This window comes from Cydia strobilella, chromosome Z, assembly GCF_947568885.1.
Source record: "Cydia strobilella chromosome Z, ilCydStro3.1, whole genome shotgun sequence".
Lineage (NCBI taxonomy): Eukaryota > Metazoa > Arthropoda > Insecta > Lepidoptera > Tortricidae > Cydia > Cydia strobilella.
The window spans coordinates 51,649,344-51,676,115 of record NC_086068.1 but is presented as its reverse complement, the minus strand read 5'-3'; the positions used below and the strand labels follow the sequence as shown (position 1 = coordinate 51,676,115).

Genomic DNA, 26,772 nt, shown 5'->3' with positions numbered 1-26,772 from the left:
ACATTTTTATCCGACTTTAAAAAGAGGGAGGGCAGAGGGACGAATTCTTGGAGTTTTTTTCTTTATTATATTGAATCCTGGAAAGATTAAGAGCATTTAGTAAAGTTTAACTGCTAATGAAGTTGTTGTGTTGTAGTGAGTAGTTTTATAAAAAAAATGTTTTGGTTAATATAATCATATTTAACGGTAAGGTAGGTAGGTACTTAACTGGAGAATACAACCGTGCAGGTATTTTACAATTTGAAGTATACTTAAACTTTCAGAGCAGAGTGATTCTGGTGGGCGAGTGTCTACCAGCGTCGTGCAATAAGTCGGCCATCCTGGCTATCATGAGCGAGGCGGAGACCGCGGCTAGCGCGCGGGCGGCTGCCGCTGGCCTGCCGTCCTCCGTCAGAACCGTCGGCGTGCGGCCTGTCCCCAGCTCCTACAACGTACTGCACGACACAAAGCTACATATTTTAGGGTAAGAATTAATGAATAAGCAATTGTAATACACATGTTTTTGTGCGGATATTCCTACCTATTTAATTATCTATTAGTACCTGTACCTACCCAGTTACATCCTTGATGCATGAGGCAGGTCGGTAATATTACGGTTGTTAATAACCATTTTTTGCAGAGCTTTTTAGTTATTAAAGAAAATACAATGGAGTTTGACGATAATTTAAAATTATAAGCAAGTAGAAAATAGGGCACGTCGGGTCGCGCAGTTTGCAATGCATTTCTGTCCAGCTCGCTCCAACAGCCCGCGATGGAGGACAGAAATAAAACGATAAATTATGTCGCGTTGTGATTTCTACATAAATCACGGGTTTCATTAATTCTCCGAGAAAACACCCCCAAGATTGGACTGAATAAAATATGATTACAGGCATTCACAATGGATAGTCATTACTAATGGCTCATTAGTGTGGCTGTCGTTTAGTGCAATCCGCGTGGAAATTGAGGAAAATAATTAGGCAAATGTCCTCATTTTAAACATTCACAATCAATTAGAATGTTTTTACAAGACACTACGGACTCGGACCACAATTTCGCCGCAACATGTCAAACATTGCCTAATGGAATATTCTAGTGTTCACAGATTTAATTAATTTACGTAAATAAAGTACCTACGATAAGGGTTTATTATATAGGTACATAGTTATTATACGTTTACTCCTTACCTTTGTAGGATGTCGAAAATTCATGAGTAATCTGAATTAGGAAAATGCGGTTGAGGTTACGAGATAAAAAGAGATTGTATTTTTTGATATACATAAGTACTCCTAGTACAAATATGAAAACCATGGCATTGGGGCCTGTAAAGCGGAAGGGTGTGCGGTGTGGCTGGATATTACGTGCGGAGGAGTCGGAGGCAAGCGAGATAACATTTTGCTTACTCGGATCAGGTATTTGAATTGTACTGATAGGTTACATTCATGTATATCCAACCTTTTAAGTTTGAGGGTTAAATAAAAGCCGAGGTTATAACAACATAATATCATGCTGAATTTACATTGGGTCACTTAATGGTGTCAGCCCGCCAACCTTGTGCCCACTGTATTGGGGATACACTTATATTGGGGAGAGAACTAAAATAAAACTAAAACAACTTTGTTACACAAAATGTCAGTGTTTACATACATTATCTGCTTCTACACATAAGGGGACCCTCTGTAACTTTAACTTTTCAACGCCGACATCGCCGTCTGTAACTTCAACTGTTCATCATTGTTGACTATCGTCACGAAAGTATTCGAAAGTTGTGTGTTTGACACAATGGGCATGACAATTTGACACATACATTACCTACATACAAACCGCGTCGTAAATTATACGTATAAATTTTTATTTGTTTTTATTTTGTAATGAGCCTTATAATTATTTCAGGAAACTCGTCATCTATCAGATCAGTGATTGCCTATTATTTAAACAGTCTCGACTCTGGGTGATTTATTTAAGGTATACCTACTCAGCGGGCATCTCTCAATTTCTGCTTCTGAAAATAAATTAAACTAATCTACGCGCTAAGCCGCCCATGTACCTACCTACTAGCTTTTATAATGTATTTCATCTGCCCCTTTCTCTATTGCAGCACCGTATCCTTTATAGTTTTGTTGCTGATGGTGACGGCTTCTTGCTACGAGGGCTACTTGGAGCGCCGATTCAAACAGAGCACCGACCCGCGCGACCTGGAGCTGGCACAACACGATAACAACAACAAACCGGTACCGCATCATTTTATATTCTTTATATTTCACTGTATCTGCAAATCATAATATTGGCGATTTTTTTTGAGTTTTACACCATGGGGTGATTTTGATCGCTTAGGAGTGGTTACTTTGATCACAAATTTAATGTTAAAATATCATTGAAAGTAAAAAACTTCATCTAAGGTCCCCGATACATTTCTTTTGATATGGTAGGTTAAACTCTAGTAGGTAGTCTAGGTAATTATGACTGTTAAATAAATATTGTTATTGATTTGGTAGATAATTTATCATTATTTCATGATACATCTAAATAAAAATAAATAGGTAAGAGGGCGTTCAAATATTACGTAACGCAATTTTCGAAGATTTTTAATACCAACGCTATACCCAGGACAAGAATGAAGGTTGATGAATGAAAAACCGTTTTTCTAAGCGGACCTTGGCCTCGGTTCCGTAGGCAATGAATGCAGTCGCATAAGCGATTATGTAAATAAAATTGTGTCAATTTCTTAGGTCAGCGACGGCACACATCAAGCCGATGGGAACTCAACCAAAGACAATGAAGACAGAGACCTTCGCCGGGAAACTTGCGGTTAGTACACTGTTTTGCGACTGCAACTCTTACGACAGCTGCCGGCAATTTGCCGTGATGTAATATTATATAATCGGTAGGTATATTGTTCTCTCTACATAATATTGAACATTTACTTTAAACTTGCTATAGGCGAGAGGTTGAATTCAAAAACTTGGTGCTGTTCTTCTCTGGTCGCATATCCCATACGATTCCCGTAAAATTTTGTGAGCATCAGGTTCGATAATTACATGGACTTTTTTGTCGGTTCAGTTTTCTTTTCTACAAAATAGGGGTTAACTACAATAGTTTAGATTAGAATTAAAATATTATAAATGCAAATGTGGTTGGTCTGTCTGTTACCTTTTCATGAAACTTAGGATGTAGATAGCGTATACCCCCAGGAAAGACATAGGTAACTTTATGTACATCCCATGCTAAAAGTATGGAAACATAAACAAAGTAAGTAGGCTTGAAATAGCAAGCGTAACTATGCTTGTTTGCCATCAATGTTATAAAATATGTCAAGGGTATTATTGGAAATCCTGGGGAGGTAAGGTGATTTGTTTATCGTACTTATTCCTTTATAAAAAAAATGTTATTGTTACCTCCCTAGGAGTAATTGGGGCAAAAAACCGTATGACATACGAGGGTTTGTCCGAAAGTTGTCAGCAGCTTCGGCTCTATTCATACGAACTGAATATTATTTATACGATTTTGGGAGGGATATTAATTACTATTAAGGGGCCCACTGACTATCAGTCCGCCGAATTTAAAATACTGAAATGAAACCTTTTAAGCGTTCTCTAAAAATAATTTTACGCCACCTGAATAAGTACTGAAATATACTGAGTATAAACGAATGAGTAGAATAGAACTGGAGCAGCTAACAACTTTCGAATCAACCCTCGTAATGACCATTTAAAAATGCGACAAACGAATGTAGTACATGATACCTATATTTGGTACTTCATACCTATATTTTGTGTCACAATTTGAGTGTATAATGAATTTACGACTGTATAGGAATAATCTTAAGTAAAGCCTCGCTTGCATGTAGTTATTAAGATACTTACAGTTTATAAAAAAAAATTAAGTAAATTACTTGACCTTGACAACTATTTCTGTGTAATCTTTATGAAAATTAAATTATAAAGACAGGATGGAGTATAATGAGTCTGTAGACTTTACATCATTTTACCAATTTTAAATATGGAAAGTCTATGCGAACACTTCACGTGCAGATAAGAGAGGCTTTAGCGAATTTTTCTATCTATAATGGCACCTAAGCTTGAGGCAAAGTACATTGTGATACAAGTGTGTTACGATGGTCATTACACACGAGGCGATATTGTGCGCGCGACCTGAAAGCGAGAGCGCAATAATAAAGCCGATGTGTGTAATGATCAATTCACACGCGTTTCACACGACGATTTTCAATACACTTGCAAGGAAAATAGCGAAATTTACATATTAATCAAATTTAAATAGTTAAAACAGTAAAAGTCCTGCATCTGTCATACTGCCTGCCGCCGCACCCTCGACCCTAGCCCCGTCGGCCGGTCCCTGGTAGGTGGTCGGCGGGGCGCCGGCGCCCTCCAGTCCTTGTTGTAAAAGCTACTCAACCAATTAAGAAGGTCTGTCCGTCTCCATGCATATTTATTAGCAATTACTTACAATCTTAATTCGATCGGATTATCGAACATTACCGCACAAGTGCGATTATGAGCCTAAAAGCTTAATGCGCAGGGACATGGACCGAGGTGCTACTGTCGTTCTCGATGCTGTCGAATGGTCGCGCCATCCTCAGCACGCATCGCCCCACCGACGGAGCGCTCACTTCACTACATGGAATCAGGTACATACTGAACTACTAATTTCAACCTAAATCCAAGCAACCTGCGTGGATTGATTTACTGTGAGGCAAGCATTTCCACTAAATTAATTACTAATAATCAATTTAAATGCCAGAGCATATGATAAATGTAGAAAAAAACATTATACTTCTTAGGCGATATTCTCTATTCATTTATACAGTTGAATCTAACTTGTTTGCTTTATCGTAGGTAAGCATAAAATATGTTTTATCGATTTATGTAATAACTGATTTGCCATACATTTCGGAGAGAAATATGTTGTGGACGCTCGATATATCAACATGTCATGTACAAACTCAGTGTACAAAGACATCCCAATGTTATCTTAACATACGTATTCCAGATTCTTATCGGTGGTATGGGTGATAATGGTACATACTTACCTGACTGTATTCTACATCTCTACGAACAAGACAATGAGAACTATAATAGAACGGAACTTCATGTACCAATCTGTTGGCAACGCTTCCTATTGCGTGGACAGTTTCTTCTTCATAAGGTACGTTTAGTGAAAATAGTTATAAACCGGACACTTACAAGTAAATAACATTGTATCTATCTTAAATTTTTGTTTTTGTTTCCAGTGGCCTACTTGTTACAGTCCTGTTCCTAAGAACCGAAGACAAAAAGGCCGCAAGAAAAGAAGAAGTGAAGCAGCAGAAAGATAAACAGGACATTAACAAAAATATGAACGGTTACACGAATTCCGCTTTATCGGTATCCGTCATAAGCCAGAGTTCGTTCTGTCAGGACTTACTAGAGAAACCTAAAGGAAAGTTATATACGAAGGGAGAATTTTTCAGTCTAATCAAGAATTTTGTGGTTCTGTTTTTGTATCGAGTTGTGCGACTGTCACCAGCGTACGCCTTCGTTATTGGTTTAAACGAGATCACTCTTCGGTATACCAACTCGCACTCAGTGTTTGAGCCGGCACAGTACGACCACGTCACTTGTGACCAGTTCTGGTGGAGAAATCTACTCTACATCAACAACCTGTACTCGCAGCGTGAAATGTGTATGGTTTGGTCCTGGTACATGGCCAATGACACGCAATTTTATGTCGTGGGCATAATATTGCTGTTGATATCAGTGAAGTAAGTAAAAATCAATTAAATCGACAGAAGATTGTTAAAACTAGATTTAATAATTATTGAGACTTTATTTAATGCTTGTTTGAATCCATCAGGCATCCAAAGTTTGCTGTGGGCTTGCTGGGCGTTATTATGGTGAGCTCCTGGGCCACCACCATCTACATCTCCGTGTCGAGCATGTACAAGGCTCGAATACAGGAGCCGTTTGAAATGTTCGACGGGCTGTACGACAAACCCTGGTCCAGAATCGGTCCCTATTTAGTCGGTAAGGCTATAAACTCTTATAAAAACTCCTCACCGAACTCCCAAGTAGGGCGGCGTTGTCCTTATTTGCTGTAATATCCATCGACCTTTCCCAAAAAAAGGAAACGTTTATATATATTGTTAGATTGTAAGTACATTTCAAATATCCCCTTCGTAGGTCAGTGAGCCCGCCCTAAACGCGTTCCACAAAAACCGATGGGCCGGATGAACTATATCGATAACTTCACACGGCTGCCAATCTTTCACTTCACAAAATACGTACCGTAATAGATACCAAGTTACTGTATCATTTCCGTTAGGACTTTTCGGACATTTGGAATACACTTGATGACGCTTTGAGTATACTTATTTCTAAACTTTTTTTTATTAGTGTGGCATTTTTACAGTCTTTAAATAATCAGCCCTAAAGTAGATTATAACACAATGTCTAAATTTCAATAAAGACACGGAGTATAAATATATTGTGTACAATAAAGTGCTTACTACTAATACTACTATTTTATTATTTACTATTATACATGTATGTAAAATGGGCTTGTGGGATGGGTTACATGAATCAAAACTAACCAAACCAATAACTTGAAGGTATGATTGTGGGCTGGTACTTGCACAAGACGAAGTGCCAGGTGAAGATGCCATACTGGCTAGTGGCCGTGGGTTGGCCGGTGTCGCTCACCATCATCGGCAGCCTCATCTTCGGGATGGTGGATGGCTACTTTGAGATCTGGCCGACCGCTTTCTACGTCAGCGTGGGACATACCGGTAACGTGCATACACTATATAAAGGTTTTTTTTAATCATTTCTGCATAATATAAATAATTAAGCTGTTAAAAATAAGTTTGTTGTACTGAGGTTATTCCGCTTTTTTAAATTTACGTTACTAAACTGATGCCGCTATTGTGACCCCGAATATCACCGCTTTATAAAAGTACTTACCGTTTAAAATACCTATCCCTTACTTTAAAAAACCGGAGGAGGAAAAAAAGTGCGTGTCGGACTCGCGTTCCAAGGGTATCACGCAATTTTTAATGTTATTTTTTTGGAAATGAAACGTAAGTGAAACGTCTTGAAAAACCAAAAAACCCGACTGCACACTAAAAAGAGGAAACAAGCCCCACAAGAATATTGTTTAATCAAATGCTAAGACCAAGCTATGGAATACCGTTTAAACAATATAAAATGCACTATGAAATGTGTTCGTAATCGATAGTTAAATAAATAAAAACTTATTCTAAATACTAACTAAATATAATTTATAAATGTTAATGGTAAGTATCGCAGGCGGGGACCAACAGAGGGTTACTTATAGTCATTTTGGTTGTTGGTTGTTAAGTTCACTATTTAGCAGAATGTTACTTAGGTATTTTCGTTGGTGGCGGTCAAGTTGGTCCCCGCCTACGATACTTACCATCAACATTTATAAATTATATTTAGTTAGTATTTAGAATAAGTTTTTTATTTATTTAACTATCGATTACGAACACATTTCATAGTGCATTTTATATTGTTTAAACGGTATTCCATAGCTTGGTCTTAGCATTTGATTAAACAATATTCTTGTGGGGCTTGTTTCCTCTTTTTAGTGTGCAGTCGGGTTTTTTGGTTTTTTATAATATTTTTTTTTATTAATAACTTTTTAGCTGTTTTTATTTAACGAAAATTTCGTAGATTATTATGTAAGTACCATTTGAAAGTTCTACGACGACGACCAGATTCAAGGTGGTTCCTTGCAGTTTATACCTGACGTAGACGATCGACGATGTACCTGACGTAACATGTTCCTGTAGGAATTTCGGGGTAAAATGTATCTTATGATACTCCCGTGATCAAGGCGAATCTAATGATACCTCATACATCAAATTTTTTCAAAGTGAAAGTAAAGTAAATATTATCTCTGTATCCCGAAGGACTTTCGGGATAAAATGTATCCTATGACACTCCCGTGATCAAGACGAATCTAACGATACCTCATACATCAAAATCCATCAAGCCGTTTAGAGTACAGGAGGCCACAAAGAAACAGACATACATACATACATACTTACATACTCTCGAAAAACATTACCCTCCTCCTTTGGCAGTCGGGTAAAAACCCGAAGGGGTCGGATCAAAAACCTGATGTAGAAAGGTTATGGCGCGGTAGCTTACATCTTTACAACTATAATAGCTAGGTATACCTGTGCATAGATTTTATATCGATGTTTAGGAAAGTAGCCATCACTTGGAATTGAATGTACCGCTGTATTGAATGTAAGCTGTAAAAAATTAAAAATATGTGATTTTTACAGATATTTTAAGATTGCTCTTGTTTTAGGGTGTGTGCGAAAATTAATGTATTAAACTGATTTAAAGTAGCTGGGATAGCAAAATCAAATACAGAACAATAAATAGTAAACAGAGCTGCTCAACAAGAGTACAAGTACCTACTCAATCAATAGTACAGAAAAAATATCATTGCGGCTGTGTGCCGAATAAAGCCTAGCCGCAGAAAAATATCATTGCGGCCGTGTGCCGAATAAAGCCTAGCCGCAGTTTTTTTTTTCTTAAGTCCAACTAACGCTTGAACACTGGAGCCTCTCTAGGACGCTTTGGGCCTTCGGCCTTCTTTGATCGCCCTTAGACCTTCACAATTAAGATACTTGGACTTGACCATTATTCTGTGTTTACGAACTAATCTCCCGCAGCTCGGCCCTCGGCCCCACATGTAGGCGTGCCTCTCCCGAACGCTTCGGGAGAGGCACGCCTAATACTCTTCCCTTTTAATATACTTGTGGAATTTTTAGGAAGTATGCACATGGTAATTTGTCCTATTGTTCTATGTTCAAACAGACAAACACAGTTAGTGCTCAAGGACTAACCTCTCTACGCCACGCCTCTTCGGGACGTTTCGACCCTTCGTCCCTAAGCGAATCTTTGCCTTCGGCCTTCGCAATAGTCGTCCTTACCACGTTTCACGTAAACAACTGCGGCTGTGTCCCTGAAACAGCCTAACAACATTTTTGTTCTTAAGTCCGACTCACGCTTGACTGTTGATTTCTAATAGGTTTTCTTGTCATATTTAGGTAAAGAACTATTTTGTGTATTTTTTTCAAAATTTTAGACCTAGTAGTAGTTAGGGGGGGGTAATTTTTTGCCTATTTTCTTGAATACCTAACTTCTAAACTGTTTATTATAAAATTATCAAAATATACAGGTTGACCTTAGCCATTGGACATACCCTAAAATCCCACGTAGGGTTACTTCTCAGGAATGCTGTAACGTAAATTTTTTTTTTATTTAGAACAAAAGATAAAAAAATAAATTTTCAAACAAAAATTAATTACAATGATCGTCAACAAAAAGAAACATACTGTTTATCATTGGCAGTGTTTTTGACAACTTGTTCGAAAATGTGCGGCAATGATGACATTTGTCAAAAGTCAGAATCTTACTAATGTCATAAATAAAAAAGAGAATCAATAAGGTCAAAGAAGGTTTCATACTATTTATTACCTCAGGAGCTATTAACACATACAGGCTGCTCCAAAGTAAAAAATCGTAATTTGTTAATTTCTTCGTAACCGCTACACCGGTTGTTATGATACTTGGTATACTGATTCTAAATAACCTAATGCATATGTACATTTCGGCTTTGTCCAATGGCTAAGGACACCCTGTATATTTGAGATTCTTACAATGAGCTCTCTTACTTGATATGTAACATGACTTAGTTTGTAAAACTTTGTTTTTTCTAATTTTCTCATTTACCCTCCAAAAGTTCCCTCTATGTTTTAAATGCATTTGTCTGTCCGTCTTTGGGTCACAGACTTACATATGTGTACCAAAATTCAACTTAATTGGTCCAGTAGTTTCAGAGCAAATAGGTTGTGACAGATGGACAGACAGACAGACGTACGAGGTTTGACGTTTGAGGTACGGAATCCTAAAAATACTCGTGATTTAAAACATAGTTTCGTATTGTTTGTAACATAGTTTTGTAATTTTTATATTGTTTCCATTTTTTGTATCATGGTGATATACATAAATTATTAAGCTGCAAAAACCGATAAAAATTCGTTTTATGAAAACTCCTATGGGTCGCAGTAGGCACGCATACCATTTTGCCGACCGACAATAGGTTCCAAAGCTCAAAGCGCACAATGCACTAACTAAGAATAGTGTTGGTAAAGACTTGAGTCTTTACAATCTGGCGACTTATTTTTTTAATTGGACTTTTGGACTCCAGTCATTTAGTTGAATCTTCTTTACTTTTATGACGATTTTGTTGATAAATGATTGAATTAAAATGAATTTACTAAGCTGTAGTCAATTTAGAGAACTCAAAATATTTGTAATACATTTTAAAGACGTTGTCTTTAAATAAAAAAGTACTTATTTCAAAAGCCACAATTTTGATTGCAGAAATTGACAAATGAGTCTTTGTTACACATTCGTGCCTCTCTAACACATTGTTCAGTATTCTGCTAAACGACTTGCCGAGAACCATAAAAGGCACTCAAATTTTTATGTATGCCGACGAAGTAACGGCGGTAGTAATCACGACTTCTGGATGGGAGTTGGAGAGAGCACTAAATGACGTAAGGAATCAGCTGCACAAGTGGTTCCGAACAAACGGTTTGGCGTTTAATAAGGAAAAAACGTCCTCCATGACGATCAAACTGAACGGCCACGCCAGCTCACCCCTGAGAGTGTGTGCGGGTGGTGCAGGTGACCTGCACACGTCTCCTCGGGTTTCCGCTGGACAAAGCTCTAACATGGGAAGCGCATATCGACGAGCTGTGCGGCAAGCTAGGGCGCGCGTGTTTCGCGCTGCGGTGGTTTATGGAAGACCTGGGGTGTGAGAGTGCTACTTTGCCACAGTGCACTCGCTCCTAACATACGGCTTGAAACTGTGGGGCCGCGCAGCTGACTGGAAATGCGTGTTCGCCATGCGAAAAAGAGCTGTCCACGCTATGGCCGGCAAAGCAGCCCCCCCCCCCCCCCCCCCGTCGCGGACATCGGACATCCTTCCCATCCCATGTCTGTTTATACAACAGATAACGGTGTTCACGCGAGAAAATATTGCCAGGTTCAAATGTAAATGTGTTAATGACAAGTACAGCCTCCGCAGTAACAAACATGAAAATAAACTGGTGTTGAAACACACCGACTTGCCAAATCAGCGAAATTGACCCATATTTTGGAACCTTGCGTGTACAATCGCTTGCCCGTCACTATTAGAAAAGTAGCTACCACCGCGGCCTTTAAGAATAAATTAAAAATGTGGCTCACGACTCACCTATTTTATAGCTATGAAGTTCTTTAACCTACTTATCATATGAATCACAAGTAGGTAAGTGTTGCGAATTTATTGTATGCTTTGGCTTACGTGAACTAATGTATAAATATGTTAAATCAATAAATGTATGTATAAATTATGTATAATACCAACAATGGTATCTGACTTGTTACTATGTTATTAATAAATTATTTCATTTCATTTCGTTATTTAGTCTCGAGCCCTTTTGAGCCGCGCTAAGTAAGACTTGAAAAACGTCTTGACATGTGAGTTGAGTTAAGTTTTCTAAGAAGAATATTCGAGTTCGTCCAATTTAGACTCATAAAACACGAGTCTTTCCCAACTTTAAGTGGAAACAGTCTTATTATTGCGTAAAATAGCCTTCTTTTTCCGTTCCGTGAGAGAGATGAAAATAGAAAATGTGACCCTTTTTTTAGCAGTGCATGGAATTTTGTTTCTTCTTTCCATGCCTGGTCGCAAAAAACAAAAAAAAAATGTTAAGCTCGAATGTGTATTGTACTTAACTAAGTGGATTTTTCCAGTGGCTTACATGTAACAAAGATTTAAATGAATTCCATTCTGGGTTGCAAACGGCGAGTACCGCACGGTTTTATAAAGGAAGCTGCTAGCAGCAGCCGTCTGCGGTTCACCGCGGAATTGTACTTTAAACAGTTTACTTGACGCAGCTTACAGTGGATTTATCCAACTAATGATAAGGTTTTTGGTATTTAATAAAATCTGGTAAGATAAGAAGTTATAAATATTTGTATGTTTTTACGCAGCGTGGGGCGTGGCGCTAGCCTGGGTGAGCATCGCGTGCTGCTGCGGGTATGGCGGTTTGGTCAACTCGGTGCTGTCGTACCGGGGACTGCTGCCGTTGAGCAGGCTCACCTACTGCGCCTACCTCGTACACCCCACCATCATGATGTACACCTGCTTTCTTCTGGATGGACCCTTCCATTTGCAGAACTCTATGGTGGTCAGTATTTGTAACAATTAGTACAGCGTTAAACAATACTTTGTTATTGTATTCACCTAGCACTTTACTATTATTTATAATTTTTACATAATTAATTGCCGCTTAAAATGTAGGCGAACAAAAATAATGTGGGTACATACTACTCGTAGTAGGTTGGTAAATCAGGTTTTAGGTTACTTTCCGCTTATGTCCCTGCATGTTCCTGCCCTGGCCTGAACACAAATATATGAGATGACAAGCGCGAAAATGGTGGGGATAGGAACTGTGACGTCATAAAGTCGACAGTACAAGGTTTTTTCTTCTTTCTTTTAAACATACCATGCGGGGTACCAAATGAAAGGGCTCTGTGAGTAGATCACAAATATGTAAAATACATATATTAAATAATTTTACGGTTTAGACACACGCTGTAGCAATAACCGACGAATAACATGACATAATTTATGCTGGTGTATACGTATATATTTACTTACCACACAATATATACCTAGGTTTTTGTTTATCCCAATGGTTAACTGGTAAAGAATGCCTTAAGGCGTTAAGTCCGCCATTTGTACTATTCTAATAGTGCAATAAAGTTTTAATTAATTAATTAATATAGTTAGGGAAGGTATACGTAGGAACACAATTCACACCAAAACTTTCTTTCAATAACTCAAAAGTTGTTAGCCCGAGTTAGATGTTTAATATAGGACAAGCCTTTTACCATTTATTTATTTTACTATCCGTAGTATCTGTGCGATCACAGTGAAAACCAACTCGAAAATTGCTCGAAAACGAAAACATGCAAATAAGAGATCAGTTTTGATTCCCGTAGGACGCGGCGGCGGCGGCGACCCGTGAACGTGAAACTGCAACATTACAATCGCCGGGAAAAACTTTTAACACCAAAGTCTTGTTGTTATGCCCTTGGGTTTCATAATTTATCAACACCGCGTCATATCGTAGCTTTGCATTAAAACTATCGGACTACATTCACTTTAATGGCACACACGAGCTCGCTCGCTTCGCATCCCGGTGATAGGATTTTCTCTCAGTCCCAAAGGCTGAGAACGGTTTTCAATAACACGCTGGAATAATTATGTTTTTATGTAGGGAATATTTTCAGAAGCTGAATAGGTGTGCCCAAGGATATAATTTATTTTTGGCCACTCACGTTTTCCAGTTTCAACGAGTATTGAGAATCAGGCATCGCGGGGGCATTAAATCAATCGAAGTCGGCTCCGCTTCCGCAGAGCACTTATACAGCCGAAGCACATCGTTTGTCCAACAACTTAGTTCGTTAAATTGAATATCCACCGGAGTTCATTTTTAGGGTTAAATAAGAACCGCAGAGTATAAGAGCGGATTCAGAATGGAGATTATGGAGATGCGTCCGTATTCATTCATTCAGTTTGACAATATCCGACGGGCATTCAATACGTCCTTCGTGGAGGCTAAATAATAAGGAGCTCACTCGGTGCCAGTTGGCGCTCCACATTTATCCCGCGCACGTCGCGGCAGCGATCCGTCAGAAGGGAAACTTGTATGCTTGTGTCTGTAACGAGATATTTTATTATTTCAGATAATTTCTTACTCGGGGTACGCGGTGATGGCGTTTGTCACGTCGTTCGTGATCTCGCTGGCGTTCGAAGCGCCCGTCGTGCGGCTGCTCAAGATCGTCAGCGGTGGACACCGCAAAAGCAAAAGCCATTAATACGCTTCATCTAGTTGTAATAATATTTAGACGCGGTAAATAGCTAGAATAAGTTAAGCGTTTTGCTTGTCCATATTGGAACGTAACTATGTACTGAGCTATTTGTGGTAGCAGCGTAGGTTTATTTATACATACATTTTTAATCCATGACGTGGTCACCTTACATAATAATAAAGTATGCGGCGGCGTTGCATTGTACAGTGGACTGCAGCCGAACCTGGACTAAATTGATATGCAGGGCACGTGGAGAGCAAGGCTTTGCTAGTCGCAGTGTGCAAATTGGGAATTCGGCCTCTTTAGACCAACCAACGTAGGCGTATCTACACCTCAAAGTATTTATTCAATCTTGAAAGTAGAATTTTAACCAAATACGTAAAATGTACCAAATATACATATAGAATATTCCAAGAAAAGACATTTACTTTTCAATTTATTGTTGGCTTTATAACCTGTTTAAAATTAATGTAAGAAAAAGCTAAAAGAGAGTGGGGTATTGGTAACTGTGATATTATTTATACGAGTAACTACAGAGTAGATATTTCCAACCGTGCTCTCAGTAGGCCGAGCACATGAATTAAAGGGGGACGGGTAGTCTATGTCGCGCGCGGCTAGATACTCTCGCGCCAATCACGTGCTAACCCGGCAGGTGTATAAACATTAGATGGCTTGAAAATGCCAGTGGTTATGTAAAATTTTCTAGTGTTGTTGTAAATTTATGAGGGAAGGAAATAAGGACCGTTTTACTTACCCCGTGAGTCTGTCACTTTTTGCCTGAGTTTTAAAACCAAATATTTCTAAAAAAATATCTTTTTGTGACGTTTTCATATCATTTACGGGCGTTGGATATTCCCACTACCCCACTTTCCCCTACCGTTTCCTAAGCTTGACGTATCTCCTTACAATAGTACCTACCTCATTCATTCATATTCATTATTTACTGAAACTATAGTATAGTTAACTATACATATAAGGTGCTAACAAAGTAGCTACAGATGAGATGGTACTTTACACTAAAACAATTAACTTTAAATAGAAATTAAGATAATTTCTCATATAATTATTTTGTTTTCATTTACCGAATAAAATAAATAAATAATAATTATATCTAAAAAATAATCATCATGTATTTAACTGTTTGTTTGTCTGAAATGTCATTGTCAACGTGTCATTTGATTTATCAACGTGAAATAGGCAGTTAAGCGTTAGGTAAAGAGGTTTTAAAATCTGTTCAATGAGTTCTCATTTAATTATCTCATTAACAGAGTGTTTTTAAGTAGCAAATTTGTTTTCCAATTTTCTCCAAATAACATCATAAAACCTATAATGTTTCGTACTTACTTACATATACTTCAGGAGCCGAGTACTATCAGCTGTAAAGATGTAGCTAATTTGTTAGCACCTTATATACACGGTGTTTCATGACCCACTGAAAACCTAAAAACAGAATCGATAGGAGAATCGATTGCGTTATATTTTAATGGGGGTAATATTTTTATTTCTTTTGATTATTTTACATGCTCAGTTTACAAGTTTGTAATGCAACAATATCAATAACTAGCATTTGACACGTTATTTGTCAATGAGCAACACCCTTAACTGGCCATTGGTAAACCTTATCTCGTTGCAGTAAGGTATGCAAATGGTCAGTTAACAGTGTTTACGATGGTAACTAGCAATTGTTTGATGTGACTAAAACGACGAAGTATCTTGTGTAGAATTACCAGTCGATTAGAATTGTTAAGAAAACTAAACAACGAATATTTTTTTAAATATTTATCGGAATAAAGAATAAATACTCAAGATGTTTAAAATAAAATAAAAACAGTTGGGGTGTCTCAGGTTTTCAGTGGCTCAAGTAACACCGTGTATATATGATAGTTCCTTGACTTAGTTCACTGTACAGACGTCCTTCGTTGAAATGCCAGGTTTTTAAACATTGTATTCTACTTGACAGTACAGTACATACATATTTGGCCCAATGTCATTAAGGCTTTAAATTTAGCAATAAAATATTATTCCCTAAACATTATTATTTTTAGTGTACAGCTTATAAACAACAGATGTATAATTTTAAGTACCTATAATTAAAGCTCCAAATTTATTGTATTAAGATGTAGTTAGTGTACTGAAAGTAACATGTGAAAAACGTTATTATCTAATTAAACTATCGTGAGACACATTAACTTAACTAACTTAGCGGTTTCACTCACGTATTTTTAGTCACTCGCGCGACATGTTTCCAAAAACACGAGCGAATAAAAATACATGAGTGAAACCGCTAAGTTAGTTAAACGTTATTTTATCAATAGATGTTTGATTGATTTATTGATGGGTGAATTGCAATAAAAATAATACGTAGTAAGTAAAGCATAGTTAAGGACCTGTAATTAGTCTTAAGCTAATTGATTCCATTGTGTTACGAAAACTAACTAGGGCAGTGTCACCAATAAATGAACGATTAACATACTCCGAACCCTCTATATAGTTATTATTTAGTATTTTTATAAAAATGTCGGAATAGGCCAGTTTGCGCAGAAGATGAACAATGTGCCCTAACTATGAACAATTTGGTCCTATATTTGAACCAGTATAATTAATAGCGTCCAGTATAAATATGTAAAAAATAAAAAGTATTCGAAAGATACTTAGATTTTCATAGAAACTAACGATTTAAATTGCCTAAATAAAGCAATGTGAGTGAATTTCAAAAAAAGTATACTTTTCAGAATCAGAACGGTCCTCAACATTAAAATATCTGTAAAAACAAAATATTGCACATACAATCATTTAAAACACTTACACGTGTATAGTGTAACTCAAATGCTAACAGGAATTTTACACTTTTACAGTAAAACCTTGCTTTAAGTATCACTACATAGTATAAAACAAAGTCGCTTCCTGCTGTCTGGTTGGATGTCTGTCCATGTATGCTTAGATCTTTAAAACTACGCAACGGATTTTGATGCAGTTTTTTAAATAAATAGAGTGATTCAAGAGGAAGGTTTATATGTATAATACATCAGCATTGCACCCGTGTGAAGCCGGGGCGGGTCGCAAGTATTTTAAATAACATAATCTTGTGTTGAAAATCGGGGACAGATTTCGTTCCTTTGTGTTACCCACATGTGTTACGCGTTTGAAGGAAGAATATGAACGCATGCGTTTATTATTACTTCTTAAAAACTTTCATTCTACGCTGGAGCAATGGCGAGAAAAGGTGTGTTTTATTAATAATTAGTATTTTGTGGCAAAATAAATGAAAATTTGGATAGCAGTTAAAACTGACAAAGATAGATATAACTCCGTAATAGATGGATACAGTCTAAGGAAAAAACGTGCCTCGAAAATCAAGAAAATTTGATTCTCGTTCAGAGGGCGCTACTAGTTTTGATGGCGTTGACGGTTTCGTTTGTTATTTAACAATTTTAACGCATATCAGTAAAAGAACATGGGTCAAAATCATAAAAATAATTAATGCAAATAAAAAAAAACATTTATCTATATTTAAATATTTTTATAAATCTTCATTTTTAGTTTTAAAGTGTGTCGACAGATGGCAGTGAATTTACTGGGGTTACAAAATTTACTATGACAGTACCGCTCTAGTATAAGTTACTCTATGAAACTGATAAGCTAACCGTTTTCTACTACTGTTTTCACATTGTTCTATAGATAAATTTCTTGGCTATCGGCATGGTATTTGCGGATTCCTTAATACGACGCCACTTTTATTTTACACGCGGTGAAAAAGTTTTTGCAGCGTTCCTTTGTGTAACTTTGTGTGACGTAACACAAAAGAAATCACATATATTTTTGTGATTATTCCATTGTGTTACCTACAATTTTTTTGCAAGTCACTCATGTAGTAAAATGTAGTAAAACGGTGTTTTTGGCGCGAAGCATGTACGCGGCGTCCGCGCATGACCGCTTACTTAGAACTGAAATGTAAGCTTCGGGTTTCCAGTTTTTGGTAAATAATACTACTAAGGGTGTAAAGTATGTCAGGATTTAATTATTTCGATTATTAAGTCATCATCTGGGGGTTCATCTTCTAAGGGTGTTCATCTTTAGGGGTCATTACCCTATGTAAATTGTATTGTATTGTATTTATTGTACTTCATTCATACACATATAAGTTTACACACTTTCATGCACGTACCTTAAATAAAAACGGCTTAATTGCAGTAACCCAATGGAATAAATTAATTTCAGTTTAATTACAGGTCTTTAACCACGTAATTCTTGTTGCAATTGACCCTGACCCAGCAATGTGTTTTAGAATCAACGGCATTTGTTACATTTTCACAACATTAAAACAACATTTTACTATAGAAGATGTACTTACACATAAAGTTATTCCATTTTTAGAAAAAATAACATTATTATGTAAAATTAAGGTCGATGGCTACCGACGGTATATTCACATACAGTATGTGGCCTGAATCGAAACGTAACCTGTAGGGTAGGACGGGGACAATTGGAACACGTTATGATTGAAACAAGTAAAATTACAATACCTATGCATGTGTCGCAATACTCAGGCTATGCGGTCAGTCATTCTTAAATCCTGGATCAATAGCGCTCTAGAGCATCGCAGTAGTCTTGAGGAGCCGTTCAAAAATTTCATGGTATAAAGTGAACGACCTGGGGCCCGTTTCTAAAAAGCTTGTAACTTGTAATACAAGCGGAAGTCCCTTTCTAACAAAAGCTGTCAAAAAATGACATCCGCTTGTATTACAAGTTACAATAAGCTTTTGAGAAACGGGCCCCTGTGCTCGCATAGGTTCTTATTCGTTTAATTTTTTTTACTTATGTATTTTGACTACTTGAATTCTTTTGGCGTTTTAGATGGAAATTATGGAATATTTTAATAATAATAAAAAAGAAACTTAATTATTAATTAACTATTAATTATTATTTTAACTGCCATTAAACAGCGATGGAGTGTTGTTTGTAAAGAATGTTGGTCCTCGAAGTAAAACATGTGAAGTGGGGATGGTTGAAACAACGTACTTGGGGACGATTGAAACGTTTCAAACGTCCACGCGTTTTTTGCCAATTTTTGCAAATAGTTGATTATTGATATTTAGACCTCTTTTTTTTTAAATAATACATGCTTTGTGAAAAAGGGAGTGACAGTGATTTTATTATGGTCATGATTGAAACATTGTTATAATTGGAGCTTTTGACTTTTGTATGAAACAAAATTATGTATTTATACTAAAATTCCCTATCGTCATATCCTGTTGTTGCACTAAAACACGTTTGATTAAGCTATATGTATAAGGTAATCACAACAAAGAAGTCTAGATGACATACAGTTTTTTTTGCATTCCTTTCTTTGATCAAAATCTTCAGACGCAGATAAATTATGAAATGTTTGTAAGTTCTTTGCGAACTTTAGTTGATCTCATTGAATACCGTAATAGTTATTTAAAAAAGATTAGAAAATCATTATCTTTCAAATTTTTAAATCATCTTTCATTTTGCCGAATATATTAAGGTGTTTCAAACGTCCCCACATAATGTCTCAATTAACACACCTGTGGGGTCAATTGAACCACTCTTCCACATTCTCTTTAATTCCCTATCATAACGTAATTTTTATTTAAAAACGAAATAAATAACCTTTAACAATACAGGCACATATATACCCTTAAACTGTAAAAATAAAATAGTTACAGGCGGTTAAACGAAAGTGTTTTAAACGTCCCCGTCCTACCCTAACCGACCATGAAACAAAGGCATTACTAAATATACGAACAAATAGAATAGATCTAAGGGATTACATTGTTGCAATGATTTCACAACGTATTTGAGTTTCAAAAAAACTTAATTTTGGCCTTAAGAGTTCCGGCAAGCTCGGCCGAATTTCAGCTTTCCATACAAACGGAGTTTCGTTCTCATTTTAAAACTACGTGTTGGATTGTAATTGAACTTTGCACATACAATGATATGAGGTACTTATATCTAGGTCTGTAATTAGTTTATATAGCTCCAGTTTATAAAACAAACGAAATAGAGCAAAAACAAGTTTTGTATGAAAACCTTAAATTAGCTTTATTATTAATTATGGTATCTGAAGCTACATAAACTAATTACAGACATAGATATTATACCTTATCCTATTGTAAGTACAAAGTTTCAGAGAAAACTAGCTACTCGTTTTAAAATGAGAGCGTACTTACTACGTTTGTGGAGAACCGAGCTTGCCGGGGACCCTTAATGCTCTTATTCAATGCTCGCCGGACTTTCAAGTGGTAAATAAAGTACAGTCATCTTAATAATAGCTGGAAGTTTTAGTGCTTTCTCGCAGAAACAGAGTTTATATGTATCATAAGATAAGTGAGGAAGTACTAAAATATCTGTTAAGACTTAAGTTTTAGATAGTTACCAAGGAAATGTGTTCATTATTTAAATATGCCTTATAGTTAACATAATTCCAATCGAAATAAGACATTTATTGACTCTAACATGATTTGTGTGCGGTATTCAGAACAATAAGTATTACATAAGTTTAAGGTCCATATAATACAGTCAGCAACAAACATATATAGGCACATCTTAAAGGACGAAAGCGCATATAAATTCTTCTTTGACTTAAGTATGAGTGTGTACTCTCTTATCCGGAAATCGTTTTTTCCAGATCGCGATTTTTGCCATTCGCAATTTTTACAATTTTATTTTTTCTTAATAGCTTCCTTTCCCGAAAGCATTTCTAACCATCCGCATATTTTCCCATTAATTTTATTTTCCAGTAGCTTATTTTCCTGTTACGTTTTATAACCATTCGCATATTTTCCCATTAATTTTATTTTTCAGTAAAAAAAATTAAATTTAAACTGTTTATTACATAAGAGGTAAACATTCGTCTTTACTCAGTTACAATCTCTATGTTTTGAGATTATTTTAACTAAGCTTAGCCTTAATTATATGTGTTATTTGTTTTAGTTAGTTAGTGCTTACATGTTATTTTATATTAGTTTTAACTTACATTAGTTAGTGTTAATCAGTGCTTTCTTAAGTGTATTCTTTGCTTTATCAGGATGTTTTTCTAACATTTCTACTACTTGTGTGTTAGTAGCTTATTTTCCTGTTACGTTTTCTAACCATTCGCATATTTTCCCTTTTTTTATATTCCAATAGCTTATTTTCCTGTTAGGTTTTCTAACCATTTGTATAATTTCCCATTTTGATATATTTCATTTGTTTACAATCACGGAAGACAGAAAATAGATAGGCGACGAGCGAAGCGAGGACGAGTGTGTTCGGTGAACTGCGAACAAAACAGTGCGGTAAGAACCGACTTATTTTATTGTACGATACTGATTTACAAAAAGAAGTTATTTTTTAATTAGTGTCTCGTATAATTATAATAAGAATACAATATCTAAATTATGCGAATGGTTCGAAAACGTAACAGGAAAACAAGCTATTGGAAGAGAAAAAAATGGGAAAATATGCGAATGGTTAGAAAACGTAACAGGAAAATAAGATACTGGAAAATAAAATTAATGGGAAAATATGCGAATGGTTAGAAATGCTTTCGGGAAAGGCCGCTATTGAGAAAAAATAAAATGGTAAAAATTGCGAATGCAAAAATCGCGATCTGGAAAAGGATTTCCGGAAGACAGAGTACACATTCGTATTTGTGCAGTGCGTCTATTTTTACTATTTTAAAAATGCGTCCATTAATAAGATTAAAAAAGTTTCATAATGTGCTCAAATACATCCTTAGGTGATCGTAACTAATTTATATGATACTCGCTCCCGAGCATCACAATGGACGTTTTCTTGATTTTATACGAAAAACGGTATTCACAAAAGGATGTTATTAATAACAAGGCATCGCAGTTCTAATTATCTCATAACTAAACTCGCTTTGTGTTTTTTGCCTTTATCAGATAAATATATGAGTTCAAAATAATATCTTTTAAGTTTTATAGGTAGGTAGTAACTTAATTACTCACCAAATTTTTCCCAGTACCTAAAATATTCAATTAACATAATAATACAAATACAACAAACAGAAACAATGCATTTGTAAATAAAGCTCTCACGTTTCGAACTGCCAACATGCAATCAATGATTTGCACAATGATAAAATACATACTGCTCACTCGCCATAGAACTTTGGTAAGTACATCGAAAATACAAATACCTATTTACGGGATTGAGCTGCCGCGAAATCGTCAGTTTTGTGCGAAGTTGCGAACATCGCATTTTTCGTCCAATTAAACTTCTAAAGCGAAGTGGTCAACCTACTTTACAAAGGAATACGCGCAGAGACCACCGTCACTTCCTAAAAAAATCCATGTCACATGCAATGTATCAATTGTGTGATATAGGTAGTATTTAGAGAACAAAAGAAGTATAGATTATTTTTTTGCCATTAAAATTATGTTTTTTTTTATAAAATCAACCGATAGAACCTTAATTTTATTATCTCTATCGAACTATAAACAAACGACAATATGTATATACTAAACTGTATAATATCTATGTGAAAATTATGTTCATCACCTAACAATTTCGGCTTAAGATTGTAGGATAGGAGAATCATTAGCGAGATTGTAAAGAGAGAACCCTTCAGAGCTACGTGAAAATAAATAATCGTTCAGCGCAGGACTGCTTGCTGTAGTAGGGCCACGTACTCGTACGTGGGGTCACGTGAATAGTAAAACTATACTGCCCCACCACGCGTAACAACCGCAACACATTGGGAAAATTGTTTGAACTTGAAATTTATTGCGCGAGAACGGGGCAAACAATTGAACGAAGTTCCGACTGTCATTTACGGGTATTTTGCGGGGTAGTGGCAGGGCTTTTTATTGTACTTAATGCGTACTCAGTTCAACGATACCAAGTTTTACTTTAAATCTTGAAATATAACTGGAGTTATGTATATAAGTATGTAGTTTGTTTTAATATTTGCAGTCGAGCTTAAATAAAAAAGTCCTTGTTGAAAAAAACATATATTTTAGTCTTTATTATTTAATATCAATATTAAATAATCTGACTTCCGTGTGAATATTCATCAAATAAATTTTTAGGGCTCCGTATCCAAAGCGTAAAAAACGGGACCCTATTACTAAGACTTCTCTGTCTGTATGTCCGTCTGTCTGTCTGTTTGTCACCAGGCTGTATATCATGAACCGTGATAGAATTGAAATTTTCACAGATGATGTATTTCTGTTGCCGCTATAACAACAAATACTAAAAAGTACGGAACCCTCGGGGGGTGAGTCCGACTAGCACTTGTTCAGTTTCTTATTACGTAACTTTAGATATGCTATATTGTGTATAGCATAAATCATATTTTCAAAACAAATTAAATAAAACAAGAAAAAATATTGTTGAAGGATAACCTCGCTTCGAAGCGAGCCAAAGTGAACTTACCAGACGGAAATATCTTCCTTTAAACTTTTCCACTTCGTTCATTTTCACATTATTTTACGTTAAGCTGTCATCCGTTTAAAATCAATAAACAATAAACTTTGTTTTCCTATATAAAAAAAATACAGCGGCAAACAATAAGATCTTGAAGGTTTTCACTTTTTTTCTTATTATTTATTAAGATTATAAATGATTTACCAGTGTTGTCCTATAACAATTAATCAAAACTATTTACAATTGGGATCGGAGTAATAATAAAATGCAGCAATTTACCTATACTACCTATAGGTTCAAATAAATGTCAGGGAGCGGAAAGGAATGTGTTGTTACGTTCTGCCTTTCGCGCAAACAGCGCAGAAGACAATCACGGAGCCGTGTGGCTAGACAAAGCAATATCACAGCACAATGATAGCTTTAACCATTATATTATGTCTAAAGTTTTTTTGTGTCCTATCGTTATCTATTGGGATATTCGCTCGCATTGAGATCCATCTATTTTCAAACCCCGGTTTGAGAAGAGCAAAAATGCATTACTGCTAGTGGTTGATTAAATATTGACTCTTCTATCGACATCCATCTTCTATCCATCCATGCAATTTTAGAATGATCGTAATTATAAAATAACAGTGTCAATACTATATAGGTACTTTTCCCATTACTTGCAATTCTTGCAAACCTCTTTCATTTATGCTTATCGACATATAATTAAATATTTGTTTAAAGAGAACGACATGATTCCAGTGTGGGTGTATAGGTATAAAGCCCTACCTTCAGTCCATCATCGTTGAACATTGGCGTAGGCTTATATTAACGGCCGCTTTCGTAAAAGCAAACTTCTGTCATTCAAAAATGCATAGTCGCAGAAAGAGGTTCCCAAGAGATAGGGCGCCACCGCCTGACTCTTCTGTCAAGCGCGCTAGTGATCTTGTGTTAGATATGGACACGGCTAAAAAGACGAATCACATCAAATGATCCGCTTGCTACCTAAAACTTCGGCCCGCTCACCGGACTCGCAAGGCAGTCCAGGGTGTAATGCCTGACTGATCGTGGAGTTTTTGCAGGAGGCTCGTTGGAACGGCAGCAGATCTGTATACATTAAGATTACAGAAGCCGATTATACGAGTAGTGTCTGACATGAGTGTCATACACTGTTTTACTATGGAGTCGAGTGAATGACACTTACGTATTGTTGTGTCATTAATTGGGTCACAACTAGTGTCATACATTGGTTACAGGTATTTTTCAAAGAAAACATGCCTCCAAGATCTTCTATAGATATTATCAAAATGACGTATTCAAGGCGTTAGACGAAGTATCGATAGGGAAGAAGTACTTATTTACGTGCCTATTTAGAATCTAATGATTAAGCTCATATTCTACACACAAGTAGGTAAATCTTAAAATTGTTGGTTTGGTACTGATTAAATTTAATTGTGTTTTTTAAAGTTTATCATCACTAAGTAGGTAAATATATGCAGAGAACTAAACGATCATGTAAACTTGATGCAACTCCTTGTCAAACACTGGGACATTTGACTTTTTTTTCTCATAGTTATATAAGTAATGGGACATTCGAAATTTCGCCAATTTTCCACTGATACAATTTCGGATCTCGAGATAAACCGAAATAATTAATAATCGTTATTACTTTACAATGTGTTGTTTCACTTGTTCCGCTGATATTAAGGAAGGACTGGTTTATAAAGACAGGAGGAAGGAAGGTTTGGTTTGTTGGAAACACGGAGGGCAAACGAGGCCGGGGACGGTCTCCAACTAGATGGAGCGATCAAGTAAAAGGGGCCCCCTCCTCAACCAGCTTTTGCTCGGTGGGCAGAGACGCGATGGACAGGCATCGATGGAGGCAGATCACAAGAACCAGGTGTGGAGCATCCACGTCCACCGATGACCACGATCGTCAGCCATGAGGGAGCGACCACAGAGAGAGGTTTATAAATCTGCATATAACAGTAGTCTGTATGTTTCATAGTTAAATAGTTTTTTGAGTAAATGTCTTAATTACCTCGTAATAGTGAAATTCACAGGGACATTTACCTTGAATATATTTATTATTTAATAATAATTAGAGGGTTATGTAGATAAACTCAAATAACTTAAAAACCAATGAGTTTTGACCACTAGTTGACTGAACATAAATCATTGCAACTTAGCTGTAGAATAACCCCTCTTAAGGAATACGTCAAATTTCAAATCACCATGTGTTTATTATTACTATTATTTAGAAATTTAGCCGACAATAAAATTACCATGTTAGATGAAAATCATGTCACACACACGATAACTTCTGGCATAGTGGTAGCACCGCGAAGAGAGGAAAAAAACCGGCCAAGTGCGAGTCGGACTTGCGTTCCAAGGGTTCCGTACATTACACAATTTGAACAATGTATTTTTTATGTGAAATGTCTAAAAAACCCGTAGGGATCGGATCAAAAACTAAGTAAGTAAGTCCGACTCACGATTGACTGCACATTTCTAATAGGTTTTCCGGTGATCTATAGGTAAAGATCTATTTTGTGTATTTTTTTCAAATGGCAATTTTTTGCCTATTTCCTTGAATAACTTCTAAACTATTTATCATAAAATTATAAAAAAATATTTTTGAGATTCTCACAATGAGCTCTTTCATTTGATATGTAACGCGATATAGTTTGACAAACTTTATTTTTTAATTTTCTCATTTACCCCCCAAAAGTGGCCCCCGTTGGTAAAATTAATTTGTTTACATTATATGTCCATCTTTGGGTCACAAACTTACATATGTGTACTAAATTTCAACTTAATTGGTCCAGTAGTTTCGGAAAAAATAGGCTGTGACAGACGGACGGACGGACAGACAGACAGACGGACAGACAGACAGACGCACGTTCCGTTTTTTTCCAGTCCATATGTAGCAAACTAATATAAAATACTAGCCGAGTGACTACAGTGAAATCGCTCTAATAACAGAAGCGGAGCCAGGATAGAGTCACGTACGATATCGTTTTAAGTTAAGTATATTGGAGCGTAGGAGGGTCCCGCGTGCTAACACAATCTACTCAACTCGGTAACGCCGGGTATAACCTGGTTTAGATTATTTGTTGCCGATTAAACGGTGTCTCCTACTCTAATCACAATACAGGCTGATTAATCAGAAAATAGAAAAGAAGTTTATTAAATTTTACGAATAAGATAAACTGCGTTCTACATATAATAATAAAATAAAAACTTTCCACTCGGGAATCTAATCCAGTCTAAGAATAACTGAAACTAGATTTATTACAGAAACAATAAATAAATATTTTATTGTCAAATATTCTAAAGTCATAAAACGTTATACATTGCCCCGATTGGGATTGCCACGTTGGCTGTGGTAAACCTAAAAATTTCCCAACAAGAAATATTGTTTAATCAAATGCTAAAACCAAGC

The 26,772-nt window shown here is 36.3% G+C and overlaps 1 protein-coding gene across 1 annotated transcript in view; it reads left to right on the top strand.

Annotated features, from left to right (window-relative positions):
• Window positions 1-14,270, top strand: part of LOC134753983 (nose resistant to fluoxetine protein 6-like) — a 47,066-nt gene extending 32,796 nt beyond the window's left edge. Inside the window, exons 3-12 of the mRNA XM_063690027.1 lie at window positions 264-463; window positions 2,078-2,210; window positions 2,709-2,787; window positions 4,516-4,624; window positions 4,987-5,142; window positions 5,228-5,737; window positions 5,830-5,999; window positions 6,584-6,760; window positions 12,060-12,256; window positions 13,821-14,270. Coding sequence (XP_063546097.1) covers window positions 264-463; window positions 2,078-2,210; window positions 2,709-2,787; window positions 4,516-4,624; window positions 4,987-5,142; window positions 5,228-5,737; window positions 5,830-5,999; window positions 6,584-6,760; window positions 12,060-12,256; window positions 13,821-13,952 — 1,863 coding nt within the window. The 3' untranslated portion in view covers window positions 13,953-14,270. The remainder of the gene's footprint in view (window positions 1-263; window positions 464-2,077; window positions 2,211-2,708; window positions 2,788-4,515; window positions 4,625-4,986; window positions 5,143-5,227; window positions 5,738-5,829; window positions 6,000-6,583; window positions 6,761-12,059; window positions 12,257-13,820) is intronic.
• The last annotated feature ends 12,502 nt before the right edge of the window (window positions 14,271-26,772 follow it).